The 19,947-nt window shown below is 38.7% G+C and overlaps 2 protein-coding genes across 4 annotated transcripts; both read left to right on the top strand.

Moving 5' to 3' along the window:
- The first annotated feature begins 638 nt into the window (after positions 1–638).
- Positions 639–16,566, top strand: LOC146547625 (dipeptidyl peptidase 4-like). 3 transcript variants are annotated; one of them, XM_085264808.1, is made up of 26 exons: positions 639–848; positions 948–1,035; positions 1,522–1,617; positions 2,398–2,489; positions 2,633–2,707; positions 2,805–2,857; positions 2,990–3,062; positions 3,222–3,342; positions 5,255–5,409; positions 5,497–5,594; positions 5,685–5,814; positions 6,559–6,594; positions 6,962–7,060; positions 7,192–7,262; positions 8,845–8,898; positions 8,988–9,097; positions 9,201–9,248; positions 9,331–9,429; positions 13,027–13,096; positions 13,181–13,375; positions 13,602–13,656; positions 13,816–13,915; positions 13,999–14,057; positions 14,157–14,229; positions 14,731–14,804; positions 14,887–15,646. In XM_085264808.1, the coding sequence occupies exons 1-26, from the start codon at positions 846–848 to the stop codon at positions 14,977–14,979; spliced, it is 2,220 nt and encodes a 739-aa protein (XP_085120934.1). In that variant the 5' UTR covers positions 639–845; the 3' UTR covers positions 14,980–15,646. The 3 variants fall into 3 exon arrangements, with proteins under 3 accessions (XP_085120934.1, XP_085120935.1, XP_085120933.1); XM_085264809.1 differs by lacking the exon at positions 639–848 and adding an exon at positions 16,476–16,566 and having other exon boundaries at positions 897–1,035; positions 14,887–14,966; XM_085264807.1 differs by lacking the exon at positions 639–848 and having other exon boundaries at positions 897–1,035.
- A 1-nt stretch (position 16,567) lies between these two features.
- Positions 16,568–19,627, top strand: LOC146547624 (glucagon-1-like). The gene is made up of 6 exons (XM_085264810.1): positions 16,568–16,780; positions 16,930–17,036; positions 17,733–17,888; positions 18,433–18,549; positions 19,021–19,164; positions 19,265–19,627. Exons 2-6 carry the CDS (start codon positions 16,939–16,941, stop codon positions 19,287–19,289), a joined length of 540 nt encoding a protein of 179 aa, XP_085120936.1. The 5' UTR covers positions 16,568–16,780; positions 16,930–16,938; the 3' UTR covers positions 19,290–19,627.
- The last annotated feature ends 320 nt before the right edge of the window (positions 19,628–19,947 follow it).

The following is a 19,947-nucleotide window of genomic DNA, read 5'->3' as shown; positions in this document are numbered from 1 at the left end:
TAACTCTTTCATGGCATGCATTTTTAATTTCTCTTTGCTATTTGGGCTGATTGGGACCTGATGAATGTAAAAACAAAGTATTATCTTTTTACCTGATTTTTGTTTCTGGGAAAAATGATATCCACATATGAGGACATTCGTTTTAAATTTCGATAGAACAGTGGTAGTATACTGTCTTCGTATGTGGATATTGGGCCCTTGTAGAGCAAAATTTTGTATTTTGGTCTAGACAACCCAAAATGTGATGTCCACATATGTGGACGCCAGGTCCTGAGAGGTAAAATGACGTTATTTAATATTTATTTCTACACTCTGTTTAGTCATAGTTGTAAACCGTTAATCCGTTTTTTCCTTTTTTCCTGGCAAACGTCCCTGTCTAACAAGCATAATTTTCTCTTTCTGTATGAACAGGAAAATAACTAATCAAACAAGATATTAATTTTGTCATTTCAGGCAATTGCAAAACAGAGTAACAGACTAAACTGATAATTGCAGCCTTGAACAAAACAAAAAGTGTTTACAGACACGATATGTGTTCTTATATTTAAGTGAAATGGCATTTTGCTCCACATGCTGAATAAGAGGAACAATTTTCTGAATAGCGGACAAATTGGGGAACAGCTGGATAACATACTTCCTCAAAACTGTTGTGCATCATAAAACCTGACGAACTTTACTCCGCTGAACATTTTCTGTGTCACCTTTGAAACTTGAGCTGAGATAATATTTAACAACAAACCAATGTGTCACATAACTTTGTTGCTCTCTGCGCGTGTGGCACTGGATCGATGAAGTTGTGATTCGGAGCGATATCGGTTGTATACTTCACTTTACGGCCAGAAACAATGGTTGGTGGTGGTTTGTTAATACTCACACGTCGTTGTTATGCGTATGGAATGCTTCACACGGAACCGTTTGCACTTTCTGACTTTTGTCCCTTCGAACAGGTTTCCATTGCCAAGGTGCTCCTCGGAATTTTTGGGGCAGCTGTGGTCGTCGTTTTGATAGCGGTCCCCACGGCTATATTTCTTAATGGTGAGTCTTTGTTATTAAATGCTTCACACACTGGCGTCATCTCTGCTTTACCGTTAAACACATTTGTCAGAAAGTATTTTATGCGCGCGTCATTGCGCGTTGTTTGGACCGTTGTCACTTAACACTTCTCTAAAAACACTGAAAGAAAACATTTAGCTCATCGGGAGTCACGTTGCCACCTAAGAAACGAGCGAAGTCACATTTATAAGTGTGATTAAAGTCGCAATGACGTTTCTCTGACACCCCATATGCATACCTTTAAATCCAAGCCCATTCTGTACCCACTTTGACAATTTCCATTATTACACATTAACGTAAGCGACATCCCACTTGCCGTTATCAGTTACAGCCTCTACAGCTCTTAGCTTATCTCATTGCTGAGCATCATAATGTGAGTGTGTGTGTGTGTGTGTGTGTGGGAGGGGGGGGCTAGATATTATATCTGTAACATGTGATCTTCAAGTGCTTTCCAAACACGTGTTTCAGAAAAGAACGACGAGGCCAGCATTAGATCTTTCACCCTTGAGGACGTCTTCAACAGCTCACTGAAACCCAAATCCTACAACATGAGGTGGATTTCTGGTGGGTGATGTAATTAACCTGTATTTTTAAAAAAAGAAAGAAAGAAAGTGTGGGGCATGATGACACTGAGTTATTGTCTCCCGGACTGTAAATATGTTATCAGACAGGATAATTTATATCTCCAAAAATCCACTTTGTGTTACTGACTCACTGAGGCACATGAAATTATTGGCACGTATTTAGTTACCCAGTATATGGAACCAAATAACCTAGAATGCAGTAATATTAATAAGGACAGCTCTGACCTGCCTAATTCACTTGTTCTGAAACCAGAACAGCACCTTTTTTCTCTGAAATATCAAGCTGGTTTTGTCCATGCATCTACATGGATCACAAGCACTTTTTCATACTTTTGCATTCATGTTCCCAATGGATAACTAACCCCTGGTGCTAAATCTGGTGCTACTATGATTTTGGTACCAGTGGTTTTAACCCTCTCAGAGCTAACCTACCATAGGGTCTAACCCTAATTCTAACCCATACATTTGGGTATGTTTAAGCATAACTGTAGCATGTGAATAAATCAAGTAGTAGCTATAGCTAGATTAGAGCACTACAGCAAGTTAAAGTTCATTTCCATAAAGTAGTAGTAGCAGTTTTTTCAATTTAACAATCATGAGAAAACTTTGGTCCATATTGAGATTGTCATCTATATGACTGTGTCAACTGCCTTTTATCACAGTAATCAGTCATTTAGTAACTCTCTTCTTTAACACACATTTTCCCTTGTAAGTAGAATATTTAAGGGTGTGCTTTCATCTTTCTCATCTTCCACCATAGATCATGAATATCTGCATACGTCAGAAGGCTCAGTGTTCCTCTATGACGTCGCAACAGACAAGATATCAGACTTCTTGAGCAAAGACAGATTTGTAAGACATCCTTCTCATGTGCATCCATAGCCTTCTTTTAAAGCTTATAGCACACAGCTTCCATACAGATGCTGTGTTGTTTGTATGCAAGACTTTGAGGAGGTGTCTATGAAATGCTTACAATCTCTCTGTTCAACAAACAGATAGACAAAAATGCCTATGATTACCAGCTGTCAGCTGACCGCCGATACGTTGCATTCATGAGCAACTACTCCAAGGTAAAGTACCTTTATTCACATCTGATTCATTTCTAAACTGATTTATATTCAAAGTTTTTAAATGATAAACTACCTTACTTTGTTTTTGTCCCATTAGCTGTGGAGACATTCATTTACAGCTTCATATTCACTTTATGACCGGGAGTCAGAGTGAGTAACTTTTTTTTTCAACTACAAAGAAGGTTTTGGCTTCCTCTATTTAAATATATATTTATATCACCGACATAATTCACAACTTCAGTTACAGGCACCTCGTAAAATGTATGCTTAAATCTGTTTCAGCACATTTATCACACCCTCTGACATTCCTGATAAAGTCCAGTACTTTGCCTGGGCCCCTGAAGGGAACAAACTGGTAAGTTCAGGGAAAGACAGATGATTGCAGGCTTAATTTTGAATGACACTTCTGTTTTGAAGTGGGTAAAAGATTATCATGTACAACCTTTTCGAAGTCCTCCCATCCATCCATATATTTGGGTTTTGTCTCTTGACTTTTGTTTATTTGTTTTTCTAGGCCTTTGTTTGGAACAATAATGTGTATATAAAGACCAGCCCCAACTCTACATCACAACAAGTCACATTCAATGGCGAGGAAAATAAGATTTTAAATGGAATCCCAGACTGGGTTTATGAGGGTAAGTGGAAGATATATGAGTCATTTACGTTCAGTGTTTGCATGAGGAAACTTGCTTCTTACTGTTACACAAGTAGCTGTGTCTCCAGGAAGAGACCCTGATCAACTCTATACGTATCCTGATACAGACATTTGAAATTTTAATATCACATGTAAATAAACCATTTTATATTAATATTAGACCATACCATATGATAAATACAGGTACATAAAGACATTATTCAAGCACAAAAAGACAACATTAGTGTGGTGGGGTGTGGTGGGGCGTGGTCTGTGGCGCCGCTGTGGGAAAATACAGGCTGGCACACCGAAACTGCATCAGCTCATCACGCCTCCCCTGCAGCAGCGGCACAGACTACGCCACCGCCACAATTAGTAATAAAAAGGATGTCATACTTGACTAGCATTTAGATATCATACAAAGTTTAGGCCTCAGATCAGTTGTGAACTCACTGGAATCTTTTGGTGAGAAAAGCAAAAACTCAGATGGAGAGGTGTTTGCTGGCTAGTGTGATGCTTCCATTGTTTGGGTGAAATGTTTTTTAAATCCGTTCTAAATAGGTTGCTGCACCAACAACCTCCTTGTGATTGCTTTGATTACTAGCATATTATGCAACTACCTATACAGTAGTTTGCAGTGGAAGATACAAACTTTGTTAGCAAACACTCTGTAACCAACCACCGAGCAGTATTAAACTATAACAAAGACCAGAAATGTAGAACATTCATCTTTAAAGTAAAAGTTGTGCCTTACTGCTGAGACCAACACATTTCAAAAGGAGAGATTTTTATTTTGTAGGTGAACAGTCTCTGTTTTTTTATTGTCAAACTTTTTTAATTATTAATGAAGTGGAAATGCAGAGCAAGGACAAAGGAGCAACGCTGGTCTTTGAGCACTGTAGTGGTATGGTCTTAGACCGAGTGCCCTTCTGGTTTGAATGATATTGTCAGGGCCCTGGGTCTCCTGACCCAGCATGTTTAGTTCTTTGTGATTTTTGTATTTTTGTACTTGTGTGAGTTATTCTATGGTTTCTAGTTTCGATCCCTTGCCCTTCGTGTTTCTCTGTGTCCCCTCTGTTCTGTGTATGTCTGTGTCTGCATGTTTGAGTTTCCCTCTGTGTCTTTCGGTTCTTAGAGTCCTCTGCCTTATGGTTTATGTCTCTGTGTTTCTTAGTTGCTGTCTCCACCGTGTCAAGTTCGCGTCTCTGTGTCATACTTCCTGTTTTACTTTGAAGGTCCGTGTCTTATGTGAATGCGTCCTGCTTTGCTTGTCTCGTCAGTCCTGATTTCTCCCAGCTGTGCCCTCCTTATGTGTCTCATTCCCCTCGTTACTTCCCAGTGTATTTAAACCCTGTGTTTCTCTGAGTCAGTGTTGCGTTGTCCCTCAAACTGTGTGTTTCCTCGTGTGCCTCGCCGTCAAGTGTAAGCTTATATTTCCCAGTTCAGTTTTGTATGCTTTCCCCTGTCAGCAAATAAAGCTGAGTTTTTTGAGTTCATCCTTCGAGTCTGAGTGCCTGCATCTTGGGTCCTACTCCTGCCTGCCACACAGCGTTTCATGACAGATATTTTATTATAATGTAATTGATGATTTTGACTAATTACTGTACAGTAGAATGCATACAAAGGATGTTTTGCTAATATGTCTGTACTTTAAAAAAATATGTTTACACTATAATATCAGTCATTTCTCTTCTGTCTTAGATTTTCTAAGACAGCAGCAGGCCTCAAATGTTCCCATTCATTTAGAAGAATGTTTGTGTTTTTACAGTCACATTTCAAGGAGTGTAAAAAAACCCCAAACACATATCGATCTATCGATCTATTGTACTGTGACAACATGAAACCATGCTGCTTTACTACTCCATAAGCTGTAAAAGATCTTCTAACACAGCTTCATACGTTCATCGTTCCAGAGGAAATGTTCTCATCCAACCAAGGTCTCTGGTGGTCACCTGGAGGAAAGAACTTGGCTTACGCTGAGTTTAATGACACCGGGGTCCACACTATTGAATACTCGTGGTATGGTGAAAACCAGTACCCCAGCACTGTTTCTATTCCATATCCAAAGGTAGCACATTTGCTGTTTTGTTGAAGACATACATCAGTAATCAGTGTTGGCTTTTGTCTGTTATCTTATATTCTTTTGTCTTTGCAGCCAGGAACTCCCAATCCCACAGTGAAGCTATTTGTCGTGGACACTGACAATGCAACAAAAATCTCTGAAGTTGTTGTTCCAGACTCATTTGGCTCAGTGTAATCTAACACTTTCTAATATATCATTTCTTCCACAAATATCCAAAAACAAAATGTTGAACTTTAACTGTTCTTTTTGTTTCACTTCAGTGAGCACTACTTGTCTACTGTAACCTGGGTGAGTGATGAGCGTCTAGCTGTCCAGTGGCTAAAGAGAGTACAAAACCATCTCATCCTTCAGATCTACAGCTTTAATGGATTCACATGGAATACTTATGAGGTAAAACAAAAATGTATAAACCAGTACTTTTTCCTACCTTTGAGTCCATAACTTTGTGAAAACCGCTAAGATTTTGCTGACTGAGACTAGAGTTTTTTGACATGCTTCATGTTAAATCACATAAAAAATTGATCTTTTTATCTAAAGTATGGACAAAAGACTATTTGTTCAATATATCCCTAGATTTACTCTAAATAGCTTAGAGCTCAATGGTTATGTATGTCAAATCCACTGGAAATTTGCACAACTGAAGTAGAATATGATCTGGAATGCATCTTCCATCCTATATCCCTAGTCTTATAAGGAAAAAATCTAGTCCAAAAATATTTTCTGTAGTCCAGGCTTATATACTAAATACAGTCATGTATGTAAATGCTGCAGTGTAATACATGTGGATAAAATAAACTTTTAAAGATCTAAAAATCTATTCTGGAATATCTTCATATAAACCGTGACAAAAGCTAGTCGAAAGTGTTAACTTGGTGCAGCAGAGTTTCTTGTGGCATTCCACTTAGCTAAAGGGCTGCTAATTATTTCCATTTATGTAAAAATGTGAAAGAGCAACCCTGCCATTTAGAGATTTTCCTAATTTGTTGGCTAAAGAGTTTCAAAATTCAGTTCCCAGTCACAATGTCTCTTTGTGCTCTCTGGGTTTAAAGCTGCTGAGCCGATAAGGCTGCTGTGTTGTACTCTAAACTGTAGCTTAGAACGACAATAAACACAAGTTTTAACATCTTTTCACAGCATCTGGAGGTGGCAAGCACTGGCTGGATTGGACGGGTATGGTCACTACACTGTTAAATGTTAAATAGGTATTAAATATGTAAATGTTTTAAAGTAATACATTCCATGGAAAGACTCACTCCCACAATGACGAGTATTGTGCTTACATCAAAGTGAGTCACGCTGTTGCTCTGACTGTCTGACTGTCAACAGACAGTGCTGCAGAAACACTCAGTAGAACACTGTATGTGTATTAATCCACTGCAGAAAATAGTTCCCTACTGACTGTTGGATAACATTTGCTTACAACCATTTATTTCAGGGTACTGAAATAAAATTAATATTAAAATTAAATGTGTGCTGACATGAATGAATTGCACAGAAAAGGCATAAAAGAATAAATAATAACACGCTTGTTCTTTAGTTCTCTCCATCAGAACCAGTTTTTGCCACAGATAAGAACAGCTATTACCTGCTCATGAGTGACACCCAGCAATACAAGCACATCCATCATGTGGTTGGGGTGGGTGTATGAGTACTGAAATATTTTTGATGGCTAGTCTTTCTTTTGTCTTGCACAATATCTTTTATGAATCTTTATGAATCATTTTTTGTGACATGTTAACCACCCACACATATTCTGTATTCATGCAGGGCAAGGCTACAGCCATCACTTCTGGAGAATGGGAAGTTATTGACATTCTGAAAGTCACAACAGATAGTGTGTAAGTCAAATCATCTCCTACAGGGTTGTCAAACATAAGGCCCGGGGGCCAGAATCAACCTGCCACAGACGAAATCCGGCCCACTGAAAAGCTTTAGAAATTTTAAAAGAGTGCACTGAAGTTTTAACTGTCTTTTCACAAGTTTTGCAGCATTTCCTATTGATACAGACCTCCCCTTCCCCACCACCACTATCATCATAACCAGTACCAATACTGCCACCACCAACAATTAAACAGTTATATATCAGAAAAGTTGCTGTTTTTACCCACAACTTTGTCTGTAATTTTGCTCATTTATCATGTAGTTTAATTGGTCTGGCTTACTTAAGATTAAAGTGAGCTGTATGTGGCCTGCAATGTAAAATGAGTTTGACATCCCCAATCTATTCATTTAATTGCTTGCAGTTAATGTAATAGATGCACACGGTGTCTTCAAATTTTGTTTTTGGTCATCAGCTAGCTGTGTGGCAGGCAGAGTGAGAACTCAAGTGCAGGACTCCGTAGACAAAATATAAATGGCCCTATGTGGAAAAAGTGGTTAGCCCCCTCTGTTATAGCATAAATTAACTGTGGTGTATCACATCTTTGGATAGCTCAATTCAATTTCTCTAGCCACACACAGGTCTGATTACTGTCACACCTGTTCTCAATCAAGAAATCACATAAACAGGACCTGCCTGACAAAAAGGAGTTGGACAAAAGATCATCAAAAGCCAGACATCATGCTGCCATCCAAGAAAATTCAGGAACAAATGAGAAACAAATCTCTCAGTCTGGAAAGGTTATAAAGCCATTTCTAAAGCTGCGGGACTCTAGCAAAACAACAGTGAGACCCATTATCCACAAATGGCAAAAACATGGGACATGGGAGAACCTTTCCAGGAGTGGCTGGCTGACCAAAATGATCCTAAGAGCACAGCAGTGACTGAGCCAAGAGGTCACAAAAGACCCCAGAAAAACATCCAAATAACTACAGGCCTAACTTAATAAAGGTACAATCAGTGTTTGTGACTCCACAATACGAAAGACACAAAATGGCCTGGAGAATTCTGAGACAAAAACCGCTGCTAGGAAAAAGGAAGATAAAGGCTCGTGTCAATTTTGGAAAAAAAAAATCATCTTGATGATCCAAAACACACCAGCAAGTTCACCTCTGAAGGAAAAACTAAATGAAGACTTTGGAGTGGCCTAGTCAAAGTCCTGACCTGACTCAGATTGACATGCTGTGGCGTGATCTTAAAAAGGTGGTTCATATCTGAAAACCCTCTAATGTGGCTGAATTACAACAATTCTACAAAGATGAGTGGGCCAAAATTCCTCCGCAGTGCTGTAAAAGACTCACTGCCAATTATCGCAAATGCTTGATTGCAGTTTTTGCTGATAAGGGTGGCCAAACCAATTATTCGGTTTAGAGGGCAATCACTTTTTTACATGGGGCCATGTAGGTTTTGGTATTGTCTGATTGCCACTGATTATAATTAAGAATTCCAAAGTCTCCATACTAGTGTCCTTCAAGCTTTATTCCTACTTTGCTACATTCTTAAAACTCCTGCCTCACTCATTCTTACCGATTACTCCTCAGATATTTTTCAAGTAATGAAGAGGGTGGCAAGCCAGGAGGAAGAAACGTTTACAAGTAAGAATAATGATTTTCATGTTTTATCCTTTATCTTTCATTAAGAAATTCAATAAGAATTGCTATGTGGGCATTTTTATGTGTTTTAGGCGGACACAACAAGAAACCAAGTGTCTGACGTGTAATCTACGTGAAAACTGTTGGTATAACTCCGCTTACTTCAGCCACAATGCCTCCTATTACCGCATGAGCTGCAGTGGTCAGTTTTATTCTCTTTCTGATTCGTAAAAACCTACCTCTTATTCTCTCTAGAGTTTTTGGATCATTTGAGTTAATTATATCATCATATTCCTTACTCAAAGGTCCTGGCACTCCTTTCTATTCTCTCATGGATAACATAAACAACAGAGGTAAGTTACAGTATGCAACTGGTTCTGCAGTCCAGAAAAAAAAAAGTATTCCAATAACTTTCTTGTATTTGTACATTTGTAGAGCAAAGAGTTTTGGAAGACAACAAGGAATTTGTGAGCATGATTTCTGGTATTCAAATGCCAACCATGCGTCAAGGCACCATCAAATTGGGCGAATACAGTAAGTGAATGCAGAAATGATCATTTTTCCTTTAAGACTTTCCCCATCAGTTTCATTTTGAGCTGATAACATTTTTGACTATACTCTCTAACGATAATCCAATAGCAATAATAAACAACGACCCTGCAGAAAGCTTTTGTTTTTTTTTACATTGCCAGAATATTTTGTCAATGGCAACGGATAAGCATAATCTTGAACCATATGCAGTTGGCTTTGCCCATTTTAAACCTCAACCCCACTACACTGTAGATGTTTTTAAACATGAGATAAAATTCTTAAAATCCCTCTCATTAGAGTATCTGGGTCAATTACAAATCTAGTATGTTTATTTATTTATTTTTTTGATGTTCGCAGAAACAGATCTCAGATGTTGGTCCTGGGATCTGCTGGAGCCACTTGCCTAGCTTGGGGGGTCACTGCACCAAGCGCTCCAATTACCACTGTTACCTTCACCCTGCACATCTTTTCAAGCTCTTCTCTGAGCGCTTGGTACTTCTCCAGCTTCTCATCTTCCTTCTTCCTGATGTTGCTGTCATTCTGTATCGCTAGCTCTATCACTACAGCCGTCTTCCTCTGCTTGTCCACCACTACTATGTCCAGTTGGTTAGCCACTGCCATTTTGTCCGTCTGTATCTTGTCCCACAGGATCTTAGTTTGGTCATTCTCCACCACCCTAGGGGGTGTCTCCTATTTTGACCTCAGGGCTTCCAGGCCATATTCTGCACAGATGTTTCTGTATACTGTGCCGGCCACTTGGATATGGCGTTCCATGTATCCTCTGCCTGCTAGCATCTTGCACCCTGCTGTTATGTGCTGGATTGTCTCAGGAGCATCTTTACACAGCCTGCACCTGGGGTCTTGCCTGGTGTGATAGACCCCAGCCTATATGGATCTTGTGCTCAGAGCTTGTTCCTGTGCTGCCATGATTAGTGCCTCTGTGCTGTCTTTCAGTCCAGCTTTGTCCAGCAGCCACTGGTAGGATTTCTGGATGTCAGCCACCTCCTCTATCTGCCGCTGGTACATACCATGCAGGGGCTTCTCCTTACATGATGGTTCCTCCTCTTGCTCCTCTTTCTTGGGTTTCTGCTACCTGAGGTATTCACTGAGCATGTGGTCGGTTCGAGCCATCTTCCTGATGTGGATGTTCATTGTTTCATCCTGGACTGTGGTGCTGACACTCACTTGTCCCCAACCTCCTTCCTACCACTTAGCGTACAGCCTTAGGATGCTGGACTTGGGGTGAAACCCTCCAGGCATGGTTGCAAGCTTCCTGATCTTTATGTCAGTGGCTTCTATTGCCTCCTTTGGCCAGCATCTCTTCAAGTGTCTGTGAGTCTTTGCTTGGTAGTTTCCATGACCTCAGGTAGGGGCAGCCTGCTATATTTATTAAGCAACCCTTTCTTCATAGCACCTCCGTGCTACCATGATCTTGGCCTCTAGTGTCCTTCTCCATCATCTTGTACACTGTAAAAATTAAATCCTGAAAAAACAGTAATATTCCGGCAGCCGGTGCGCCAAAATAATACCATAAAATAACAGATAATAACTTTCTCATAAAAATACGGTTATTTTCAGTAATGACAATACAGTTTGTTGCCCTAATTTTACATGGGATTTTGCCTTTTTCAAGTGCTTTTAAACATTAAATTAGGAACCTTTTAATGTGATTAAACAATGAAATTACCTATAAACAAGGTCAATGAATGCGGCAATATGAATAATAATACTTAAATGTACAGAAATATACAGTTAACAGTTGGTTTAAATAATAATGGATTGCATTTATATAGCACTTTTCGAGACCCTCAAAGTGCTTTACAATTCTACTATTCATTCACTCTCACATTCACACACTGGTGAAGGCAGCTACAGTTGTAGCCACAGCTACCCTGGGACAGACTGACAGAAGCAAGGCTGCCATATCGCGCCATTGGCGCCTCTGGCCATCACCAGTCGGTGGTAGGTGAAGTGTCTTGCCCAAGGACACAACGACCGAGACTGTCTGAGCCGGGGCTCGAACTGGCAACCTCTGATTACAAGACGAACTGCCAACTCTTGAGCCACGATCGCCCTAAATAACATTATTTAATGTGAAAAAAAGTTTATAAGAATCATTTTATATATCTTTCCATAGTATTACATTTGAATTTAACAGTTCAATCTTTCAAATAACAGACAAATATTTTGTGAAATTATGATACATTTGTGAATGTATTTTAACAATCTAAATATGCATATGTACAGACAAATATATTTAAAAACAAGAAAATTATGTTTTATTACATTTACAGTGATTTTATGTTATTTTTCATTTGAAATGTAACATGACAGTCTATTTATGTAAATTTAATGATATTCTAGAAAAACAGTAAAAAACTGTAAAATACACAGCAAAATACTTTTATATTACAATTTTTTTTTACAGTGTAGCCATGGATCCCCATGATCACTCGTTTCATGGTGTATATCAGCTGGTTGGTTTCGTTGATGGTTGCAGTAGGGATTGTTGCTGCATTCACATCTTTTAGTAGACCTTCAAGGGGGTACTTCACATAGTCTTGGTAACTGGCTAGGAAGGGTCCAGGTTTCCAGTTTCACCATGATCTTACATTTCAGATCAGCTGCTCTCGCACTCAACGCCCGTTGTTCCATCATATTTGGGGCTTGGTACCCAATCTCAGGTGGGGGTGATGATATGACGTATCATCCTGGCTCCCCCTTGCCATAGCATTTCTGTTGTACCTCAATGATCTCCAGCTGTGATAGCAGTTCCTTCTTCCGAATGCTGGAACACCGAGCTACTAGTTGTTTCGCCGTCAGTTTGGATGCTGGGTATCGGAGATTCCATGGGTCCCACATCCTCTTTGTGTAACCCCTTGCACTGGGGTTTCATGCGTAGTAGCATTCATAGTAGTAGCAGTGGTTAGCACTGTTGCTTCACAGCCAGAAGATCCCGAGGCCACAATCTGCCCAGGGCATTTCTATGTGGAGTTTGTATGTTCTCTCTGTGTTAGATGCCAGTCTGTTGCTAGCCCTGCAACAGACTGGCAATCTGTTGAGGGTCACCCTATGGTAGCTGGGATAGACTCTAGCCCCCCCTGCAACTCTGCTAAGTATAAACGGAAGAGAATGGATCAATAGGTAGATACTGGCACTGATATATGCAATATCTTTTACATTAATGACATTCACTAATACTTGTTTATATTTATTATTGGAAAAGACAGGCATGTTTTAAATATGATCTGCCATTAGCAAAATTTGGAAACAAAAAGAATAATTTGGCATTTTGAATAAAAAGCAGTGGATGTCCAAATACCAGTCAACATAGAGGACATCAGCTTGCACGATAGAAGGTTTAAGCAGGTAAACCTTCCCTGAAGGTGGCCCATTGGAAAACTGTCATGAAAAAAAAAACAATTATGAAAAATAATGTAGCTCTCTGGTTGAGCAGGCATCCTAATGTTCTGTGGCTGAAATGCAGTACCATGGGTTCAATTCTGACCAGCATGAAATTATTATTTGTACATTGTTTCATTATTTATTTTACTACATGTCTTATACCTACTACTCTTTTTATGTTCATATTTTTGACAGATCTCTGGTACCAGATGATTTTGCCTCCAGGCTTTGACGAGTCCAAGAAGTACCCTTTACTGATCGATGTGTAAGAGTTCATTTAAAAAATAAAACGAAAAGACTTTTTAAAGTAGGGCCAAAAAACTCATTCTGAATGTGCTTGATGTTCCAGGTACGCAGGTCCATGCAGTCAGAAAGTAAACTACGTCTACAGGGTAAACTGGTCCACCTACCTGGCAAGCACTGAGAAAATCATTGTTGCTAGCTTTGACGGAAGAGGGAGCGGTTACCAGGGCGACAAGTTAATGTATGAAATTTACAAAAGCCTGGGAACCAAAGAGGTGGAAGATCAGATAACAGCAGCCAGGTAAGGAAAGTGAGGAGGAGTTTAGACAAGTCAGTGCATCTCAAACAAACAGGTTCCTTCTTTGCTCCAGCAAGTTTGATAAAACTGGATTTTACTTGTTTCTGTGACTCCCATTTAGAGAGAAACTTAGTGTAGCGGAAATATCACGAGTCAATGATGGCAATGATCAGCAGAAGTTCTTGTCATCCCCTTATCCATATTAAATTCATATCTCTTTTTTTTCAAGGGAATTCATCAAAATGGGATTCATTGACAAAGACAGAGTTGCTATTTGGGGATGGGTAAGTAGTGAAGACTTTGTGTTAAACAAAAACGCCACAACGGTTAAACACATTGAGAATGTTTTAGTGCAAGTTAATGTTTCACTCACAAGTCAATGTGTTTGGCATGTACTCAAGACAATAGATGATCTGCAGTAATGAGTTTTTTATATTCAACAGTCCTACGGAGGATATGTCACATCCATGGTCTTGGGATCTGGCAGTGGAGTTTTCAAGTGTGGAATGGCAGTTGCTCCAGTCTCCAAATGGCGCTATTATGGTATTTCTTTTGCTGTCACTTTTTACAATCCCATTAATGATATGAAATAATAACATCTGCAACTATCTGTCTATTTGTACCAGATTCCATCTACACAGAGCGTTACATGAAATTGCCTTCACAGAATTCTGAAGGTTACGATGTAAGTTTCACAGCCAGGAATATCAAGTTCTCTGTCCTTTATTTTCAGCTGTGCGATTGTCTTTGTTGACGCATAAAAATTAAATCTGACTGTGTGCAGAACACAACAGTAACTGGCAGGGCCAGGAACTTCCATTCAGTGCAGTATCTTCTTGTTCATGGAACAGCCGATGGTGAGCAACACAAGGCCTCTATGTTTGTGTCTGTTTATTATTTTATAATTTTGGGGGGCAACATAAGCCTAAAACATAATAACAATAAGTGTGAGAGTTTATTTTTCATTCGCTGTGATAGAATACATTTGCAGCCCTGCCTTTTCAAACAGGAGGTTTTAGATGCATTCCTCATAGCCATCTCCTGACGTTGGAAAAGTGCAACAAAATTAATGTGGTTATAGAAAACTAAACTGAAATGTTCTAGACTAGTTTGAATTTCTACATGTGGTTGGTAAAGCACACTTTTTTCATCTTTTTTAAATTGAATGCCAATACTATTGCAGAAAATCCATTAGTATACCGCACTTATCATTATCAACAAATTCATACAGACTGATGTAAAATAAATAGATCCAACACTTGCAACTTGATCAGCACTGACAAAAGTAATGGCCATGATCATACCACTATGTTACCTTTCAACGGAACCCTGCCTTATTGTTCGGTTTGTTTTTCTAGACAATGTCCATTTCCAGCAGGCAGCAGAGATCTCAGAAGCTCTGGTTGAGGAGCAGGTGGACTTTGAGGCCATGGTGAGCAACTTGGGAAATGCAACAGACAATTGTGGGACCAATGTCATGAAACACTCATACATATAATGCTTTCTTCTTTCAGTGGTACACAGACAAGGATCATGGGCTCGCTGGTGCTGCCAATCAACATGTCTATACCCACATGACTCACTTTCTACTCAGGTGCTTTGCATAAAACCAAAAATTGTTTTTATTTTCTATGAATAAAGATAGGCAAAAAAATACATGTAAACTCATTTAGTATTGGAAAATTAATGGGTGCAAAACTGTCCCAGTTCTAATGTTATTCTGTGTCTATGAGAGCTTGTTTTAGATATGTTCATTTAGTTTAAAAAAGCTCTGAATTAACAACAAACATCTTGCTCTGTGTTATTTTATTAAACCACAACGTTTCAGTCCAACTGACCTTCATCGGGTACAAAAAACAATCTGATACGTTGTAATTTAATAAAATAATGGTAAGTCAAAAAGTGTGTAATATGTTCTTTTAAAAATATCTGTCTCTTTAAGAATTAAAGCTGATATGGTTCCTTGTAAAACCTATATGTGAAAAAAATTATTTTTCTAGAAATATATTAAGTGTACATTTATTGTTTAAAATGTCATTTAGAGGCCAGCAGAAAAAGTATAATAATGCAAAGAATGAAATGGGAACTGAGTGTAATGGAATATTTTAGTGAACCTGAACTACTTGGACATTTAAAATTTCTACAGCATTGTATTAAGCATAGACACATCAAAGTATTTGATACAGTTTTATGACATTTGTAAAACTGTTAATGGAGTTTTTTCTAATGTAATAAATAATTAACAATGAGGAAAAAAATATCTTCTTGCTTCACTTTCAATTTTAAGGGGTATTTAAAGTATGGTGTCATTAGTGGGTTGGGTGTAGCTCAGGTGAAAACTAGTGTACCTGGGTTAGTGGGAGTTTTTTGTCAAAGACATCTGGTTTAAATATGTGTCATATCAAACAGTTGGTTCCATGTAGTATCGGAACTCTTGGGGGGAAAGGTCCCGGTGATGAAATAGTAATACCTGAAGTTTTCTTGTCCCTTTGTAAAAATCTGTGACACTATATGAAGACAGTCTTGTTGATTTTCTCCTTCATTATATAGACCCAGTTGATACTGAGTAGTGTTGTGCATTCAACGCCTTTTTGGGATTCCTTGACCCCTCCTGATCCAGCCGTGGATCCACAGCACCAGGAAAATCTAAATATGGGGAAGAGGGCTGTCACTAAGCTTATGTTTAAATCCAGCACCTGAATAATATTTCTGGATGTCAGTGCTCTAAAAAAAAATGTTATTTCATGATCAATATTCAATGTCACAAAAAAAGTCAGCAAAATTTAGTGTCAAAGTGAAAGGTTCCAGCCCTGATCCTGTACTAATAAACCTTAATTTCCAGCAAATTAAATATCTGGTCTATGTGTGACAGTCATGTAGCATCACCCACCTGTATGTGTGTATTTATTATTGAATAGTCAGCTTGGTTAAACAGAGATAACTGCAACTGATGCAAAAAAGGGGGGAGAGAGAGATTTCCGATCTTTTGATTCTGAACGGAAGACTCCACAACCTCCATCCAGTTATGACGCCACAAATATTGCTTCCGATCGCAATGACACAGTAGCACATTAAAGCATCTCCCCAACTTTCTGTTTGACAGGATGAACTGCGGTTGTTTGACCTTAACACTGAAGGACCAGCTGGCATCACGCTTGACTGGCACCTTTCCTTCATGAGCAAACGGTCGGCTCATCTATTCAGTCAACAGGCCCCGTGTGTAATGGGTGTGTCTAATAGGTTTAGAGTAATAGGTGGAACTGTTACTCTAAGAGTGGGAAAAAAGACCCACCTATGCAGCTCTTCTTTCAATATATAAGGCTGCAAAGTGAGAGAGGGTGGTTAGATGCAGACACCAGCAATAAGCAGTGGAACTAACAGCGGGTGTTTGGAAAGAAAGAAGAAAAGGTGAGTTGTATCTTGTTGCAGTGGAGAAGGTATTTTACTTTTAGCCATCAAGTTCTTTTTTCTTGGTTTTTTTTTCTGGGTGGGGGAAATGTTTCTTTGTTTGGTTGAATGTTTTATTTCTTTTTTGTGTGTGTTGTCCCCTGTTACAGGTCACCACCATGAAAAGCATTCACTCCCTGGCTGGCATCCTCCTGGTCCTCGGCTTTGTCCAGAGCAGTTGGCAGGTTCCTCTGCATGATGCTGATGACAGCTTAAGGTACAACGAAACGCTTCTTTAAGATAAAGCTGTTTTTAGCACCCTTGTGTTACTCTTGTGACTAAATCACAAGAACAATTCCATTCAATTTGATCTATATAGCACAGATTCACAACAATAGTTATACTGTAAGGTAAAGACCCTACAGTGATTAAACAGTAGGGGTGTATAAAAAACAGAGAGGGAAAAGAAATGCTTAGTGCATTATGGGAAGCTCCCCAGTATCCTGAGCCTATTGAAACATAATTCAGAGCTAGGTCAACTATAAAATACGTCAAAAAGAAATTAAAAGATATTTTAGAAGATATTTTCCGTATGAGAAAAAGTCTCTCCAACTGTATTAAAAAACAAGAAAAAGCTTTAAAGATTATGCTGAAATGCAATTAAAAACTGTTTTTATTGTAGTGTAAATTCCTACATGACCTGATACTGACTCATAGAACCTATGGTTGATTAACTTTTTAGTGTGACCCTGAAACAAGTGATACATAATGTAGGATTAAAGGGAAGGACAAAGGATACATGTACTATATATGACAATGCTAAGTTTAAGAACAAAGTGCTTCCTTTCGGTTCCCCTTTCTTTTACTTCTCTTTTTTATACTCCTAGTGTTCCTAGAGATTTATATAGATATGTAGAAATATGATATGCTATGGAAAACACTTCAGTGGTACCTACTTTGCTCTTCCTTGCAGTTTTGAATCAGACAACACATTAAATGATGAGCCTGTGGAGTTGTCGAGCATGAAGAGACATTCAGAGGGAACTTTCTCAAATGACTACAGTAAATATCTGGAGGACAGGAAAGCACAGGACTTTGTTCGGTGGCTGATGAACAACAAGAGGAGCGGGTCAGTGTGAAAACAGTGTGAAATTTGTGATAAAAGACACTAGAACTGATCTTTTAAAGTAGCCAAGGATACTAGCAGAGTAGTGTTCAATTGTACAAGTGAAACACGTAATACAACATAGTGCTTAAAGTAGCAGCAGTAAAGGAGTATGCAAGAAAAGCAGCCTAACATCTCATGTATTTATATGCATTTTGGCTCTCAAACTAGGGGCCTGGCCCTTCTAAAGCCTCTGCAGATATATCAGAGGGGTCATAAGAATAATAATAAAAAGAAGTATTTCTCTATTTGCCTGTCCATTGGCCTTAAACAGGTTATTTCCAAAGCATCTGACACATGTGCCCAGCAAGCCACACATTTTGTGAGGAATTCAGAGCCAGTCTTTAGTGAGTTGATCTTTTATACTTGTAAATGTAAAATCTTACATTTAAAAGCACTAGAGTGTAAATATAAGGTACCTCAAATAAGAAAGCGCCTTTATAATTGACTCACATGTTCCATTAGTATAAAAAAGACATATCAAGTGGTCCGTGTCTGTGTTTTTTAGTGCTGGCGAGAAGCGACATGCAGATGGCACCTTCACCAGTGATGTAAGCTCCTTCCTCAAAGACCAGGCAATCAAAGACTTTGTTGCCAACCTCAAGTCTGGACAAGTCCGAAGAGAGTAGGCCGCCCTTCTTTTCTTCACGTGTATCTCCTCCTACAATACCCAAACCTTCTAAAATGGCCTGCTTGTGTCTGATTCCACCATGATGGGGAGAGCAAAACAGAGAACTCGAGCTAATCAGCTGATTCTTCTTGCTTCTTCAACCTTTTTCCCCCTTTCCACTGCTTTTTTCCCTTAGTGTTTCTTGTGATTGTGCCAAAATAAATCACTTGAACTTTTCCACTGTGTTGATCATATCTTACTCACACTGTGCAATGAGACATGAACCATGCAAAGAGACAATGAAGCAGTTAGGAAATGATTACACCAGAACAATCTTTTCACTTATGATGAAAATAATCATATGAAAAACTGATGATTTCTCCAGTGCAGATCAAATTTTACAGCTAAATTGTCAGGTTTCCGTACTGTGGGGTTACTGACCATTAGGGGGCAGTGTTTACATTGTGTGCCTGTGTACATACTCAGATCTGAAATGGAAAGATGGGGTGAAACATTCAGCAAGAGGCACGTAGATGGAAGCTTCACCAGCGATGTGAACAAGGTACTGGATTCCATGGCCGCCAAGGAATATTTACTCTGGGTCATGACCTCCAAGCCTTCAGGGGAAAGGTAACATCAAATCATCATGGCTGATTTGGCAAATGCTAGAGGTTAAAGGTCTTTTTTATTGACTGAGCATTGCCGTGATTGTAATTTTCTTTCTTTTCAGTAAGAAAAGACAAGCAGATGAATGAGAGTCTGCTCCATGTCGCTCCCTGCATGCTGTAAACAAAGCCATACACAGGAGGAATTGAAAGCCATTCTGCTTTGCATGATGTATTGTCAAAACTATATTTAAGTTTTTCTTTTTTACTTTTTGTGAATGTAAGGCAAAGACACAAAACATATAAAATACTCTTCCGTATAATTTACATTACACAAAAGAAGAAATTCAATTTTACAATTTACAATTTTAAATTATTTTCTATATTTTTAACACGAACACAAAAACGCTCAATCTCAGGTAGACCTATGGAAAGCACATCTAGCTTATGATTGTCATTATATTAATATTCTGCTCTGCAAAATAAAGTTTTCAGTCACTGTTTTTTCAGCTTCAGTCCTGTTTTATATTACAAAGATGAACTTCATAGAAATGTATAGATATGTGGTTGAGGAAGGATCTGGATTCTTTATTCATGTAAACATGCACCGGTAAATGCTGCGAAACATTTGTATTTAAAGGTTAATTAAGTAAAATTATATAAAAAATATTCAGACAAAAACACTTTAAAAGTATTTAAGTATTAAAACTAATTATCACCGTATTGTAATTCTTATAATACTGAACTAGAACATAAAATGACACATCTAGAGAGCTTATTTTTTCCAAGGAACAGTCCAACCTGCAAA

This window comes from Mchenga conophoros, linkage group LG23, assembly GCF_057382185.1.
Source record: "Mchenga conophoros isolate Kocher_MC1m ecotype Shallow Benthic linkage group LG23, M_conophoros_male_GT1.1, whole genome shotgun sequence".
Classification (NCBI taxonomy): Eukaryota; Metazoa; Chordata; class Actinopteri; order Cichliformes; family Cichlidae; genus Mchenga; species Mchenga conophoros.
This window is presented reverse-complemented; position numbering and strand designations above follow the sequence as displayed.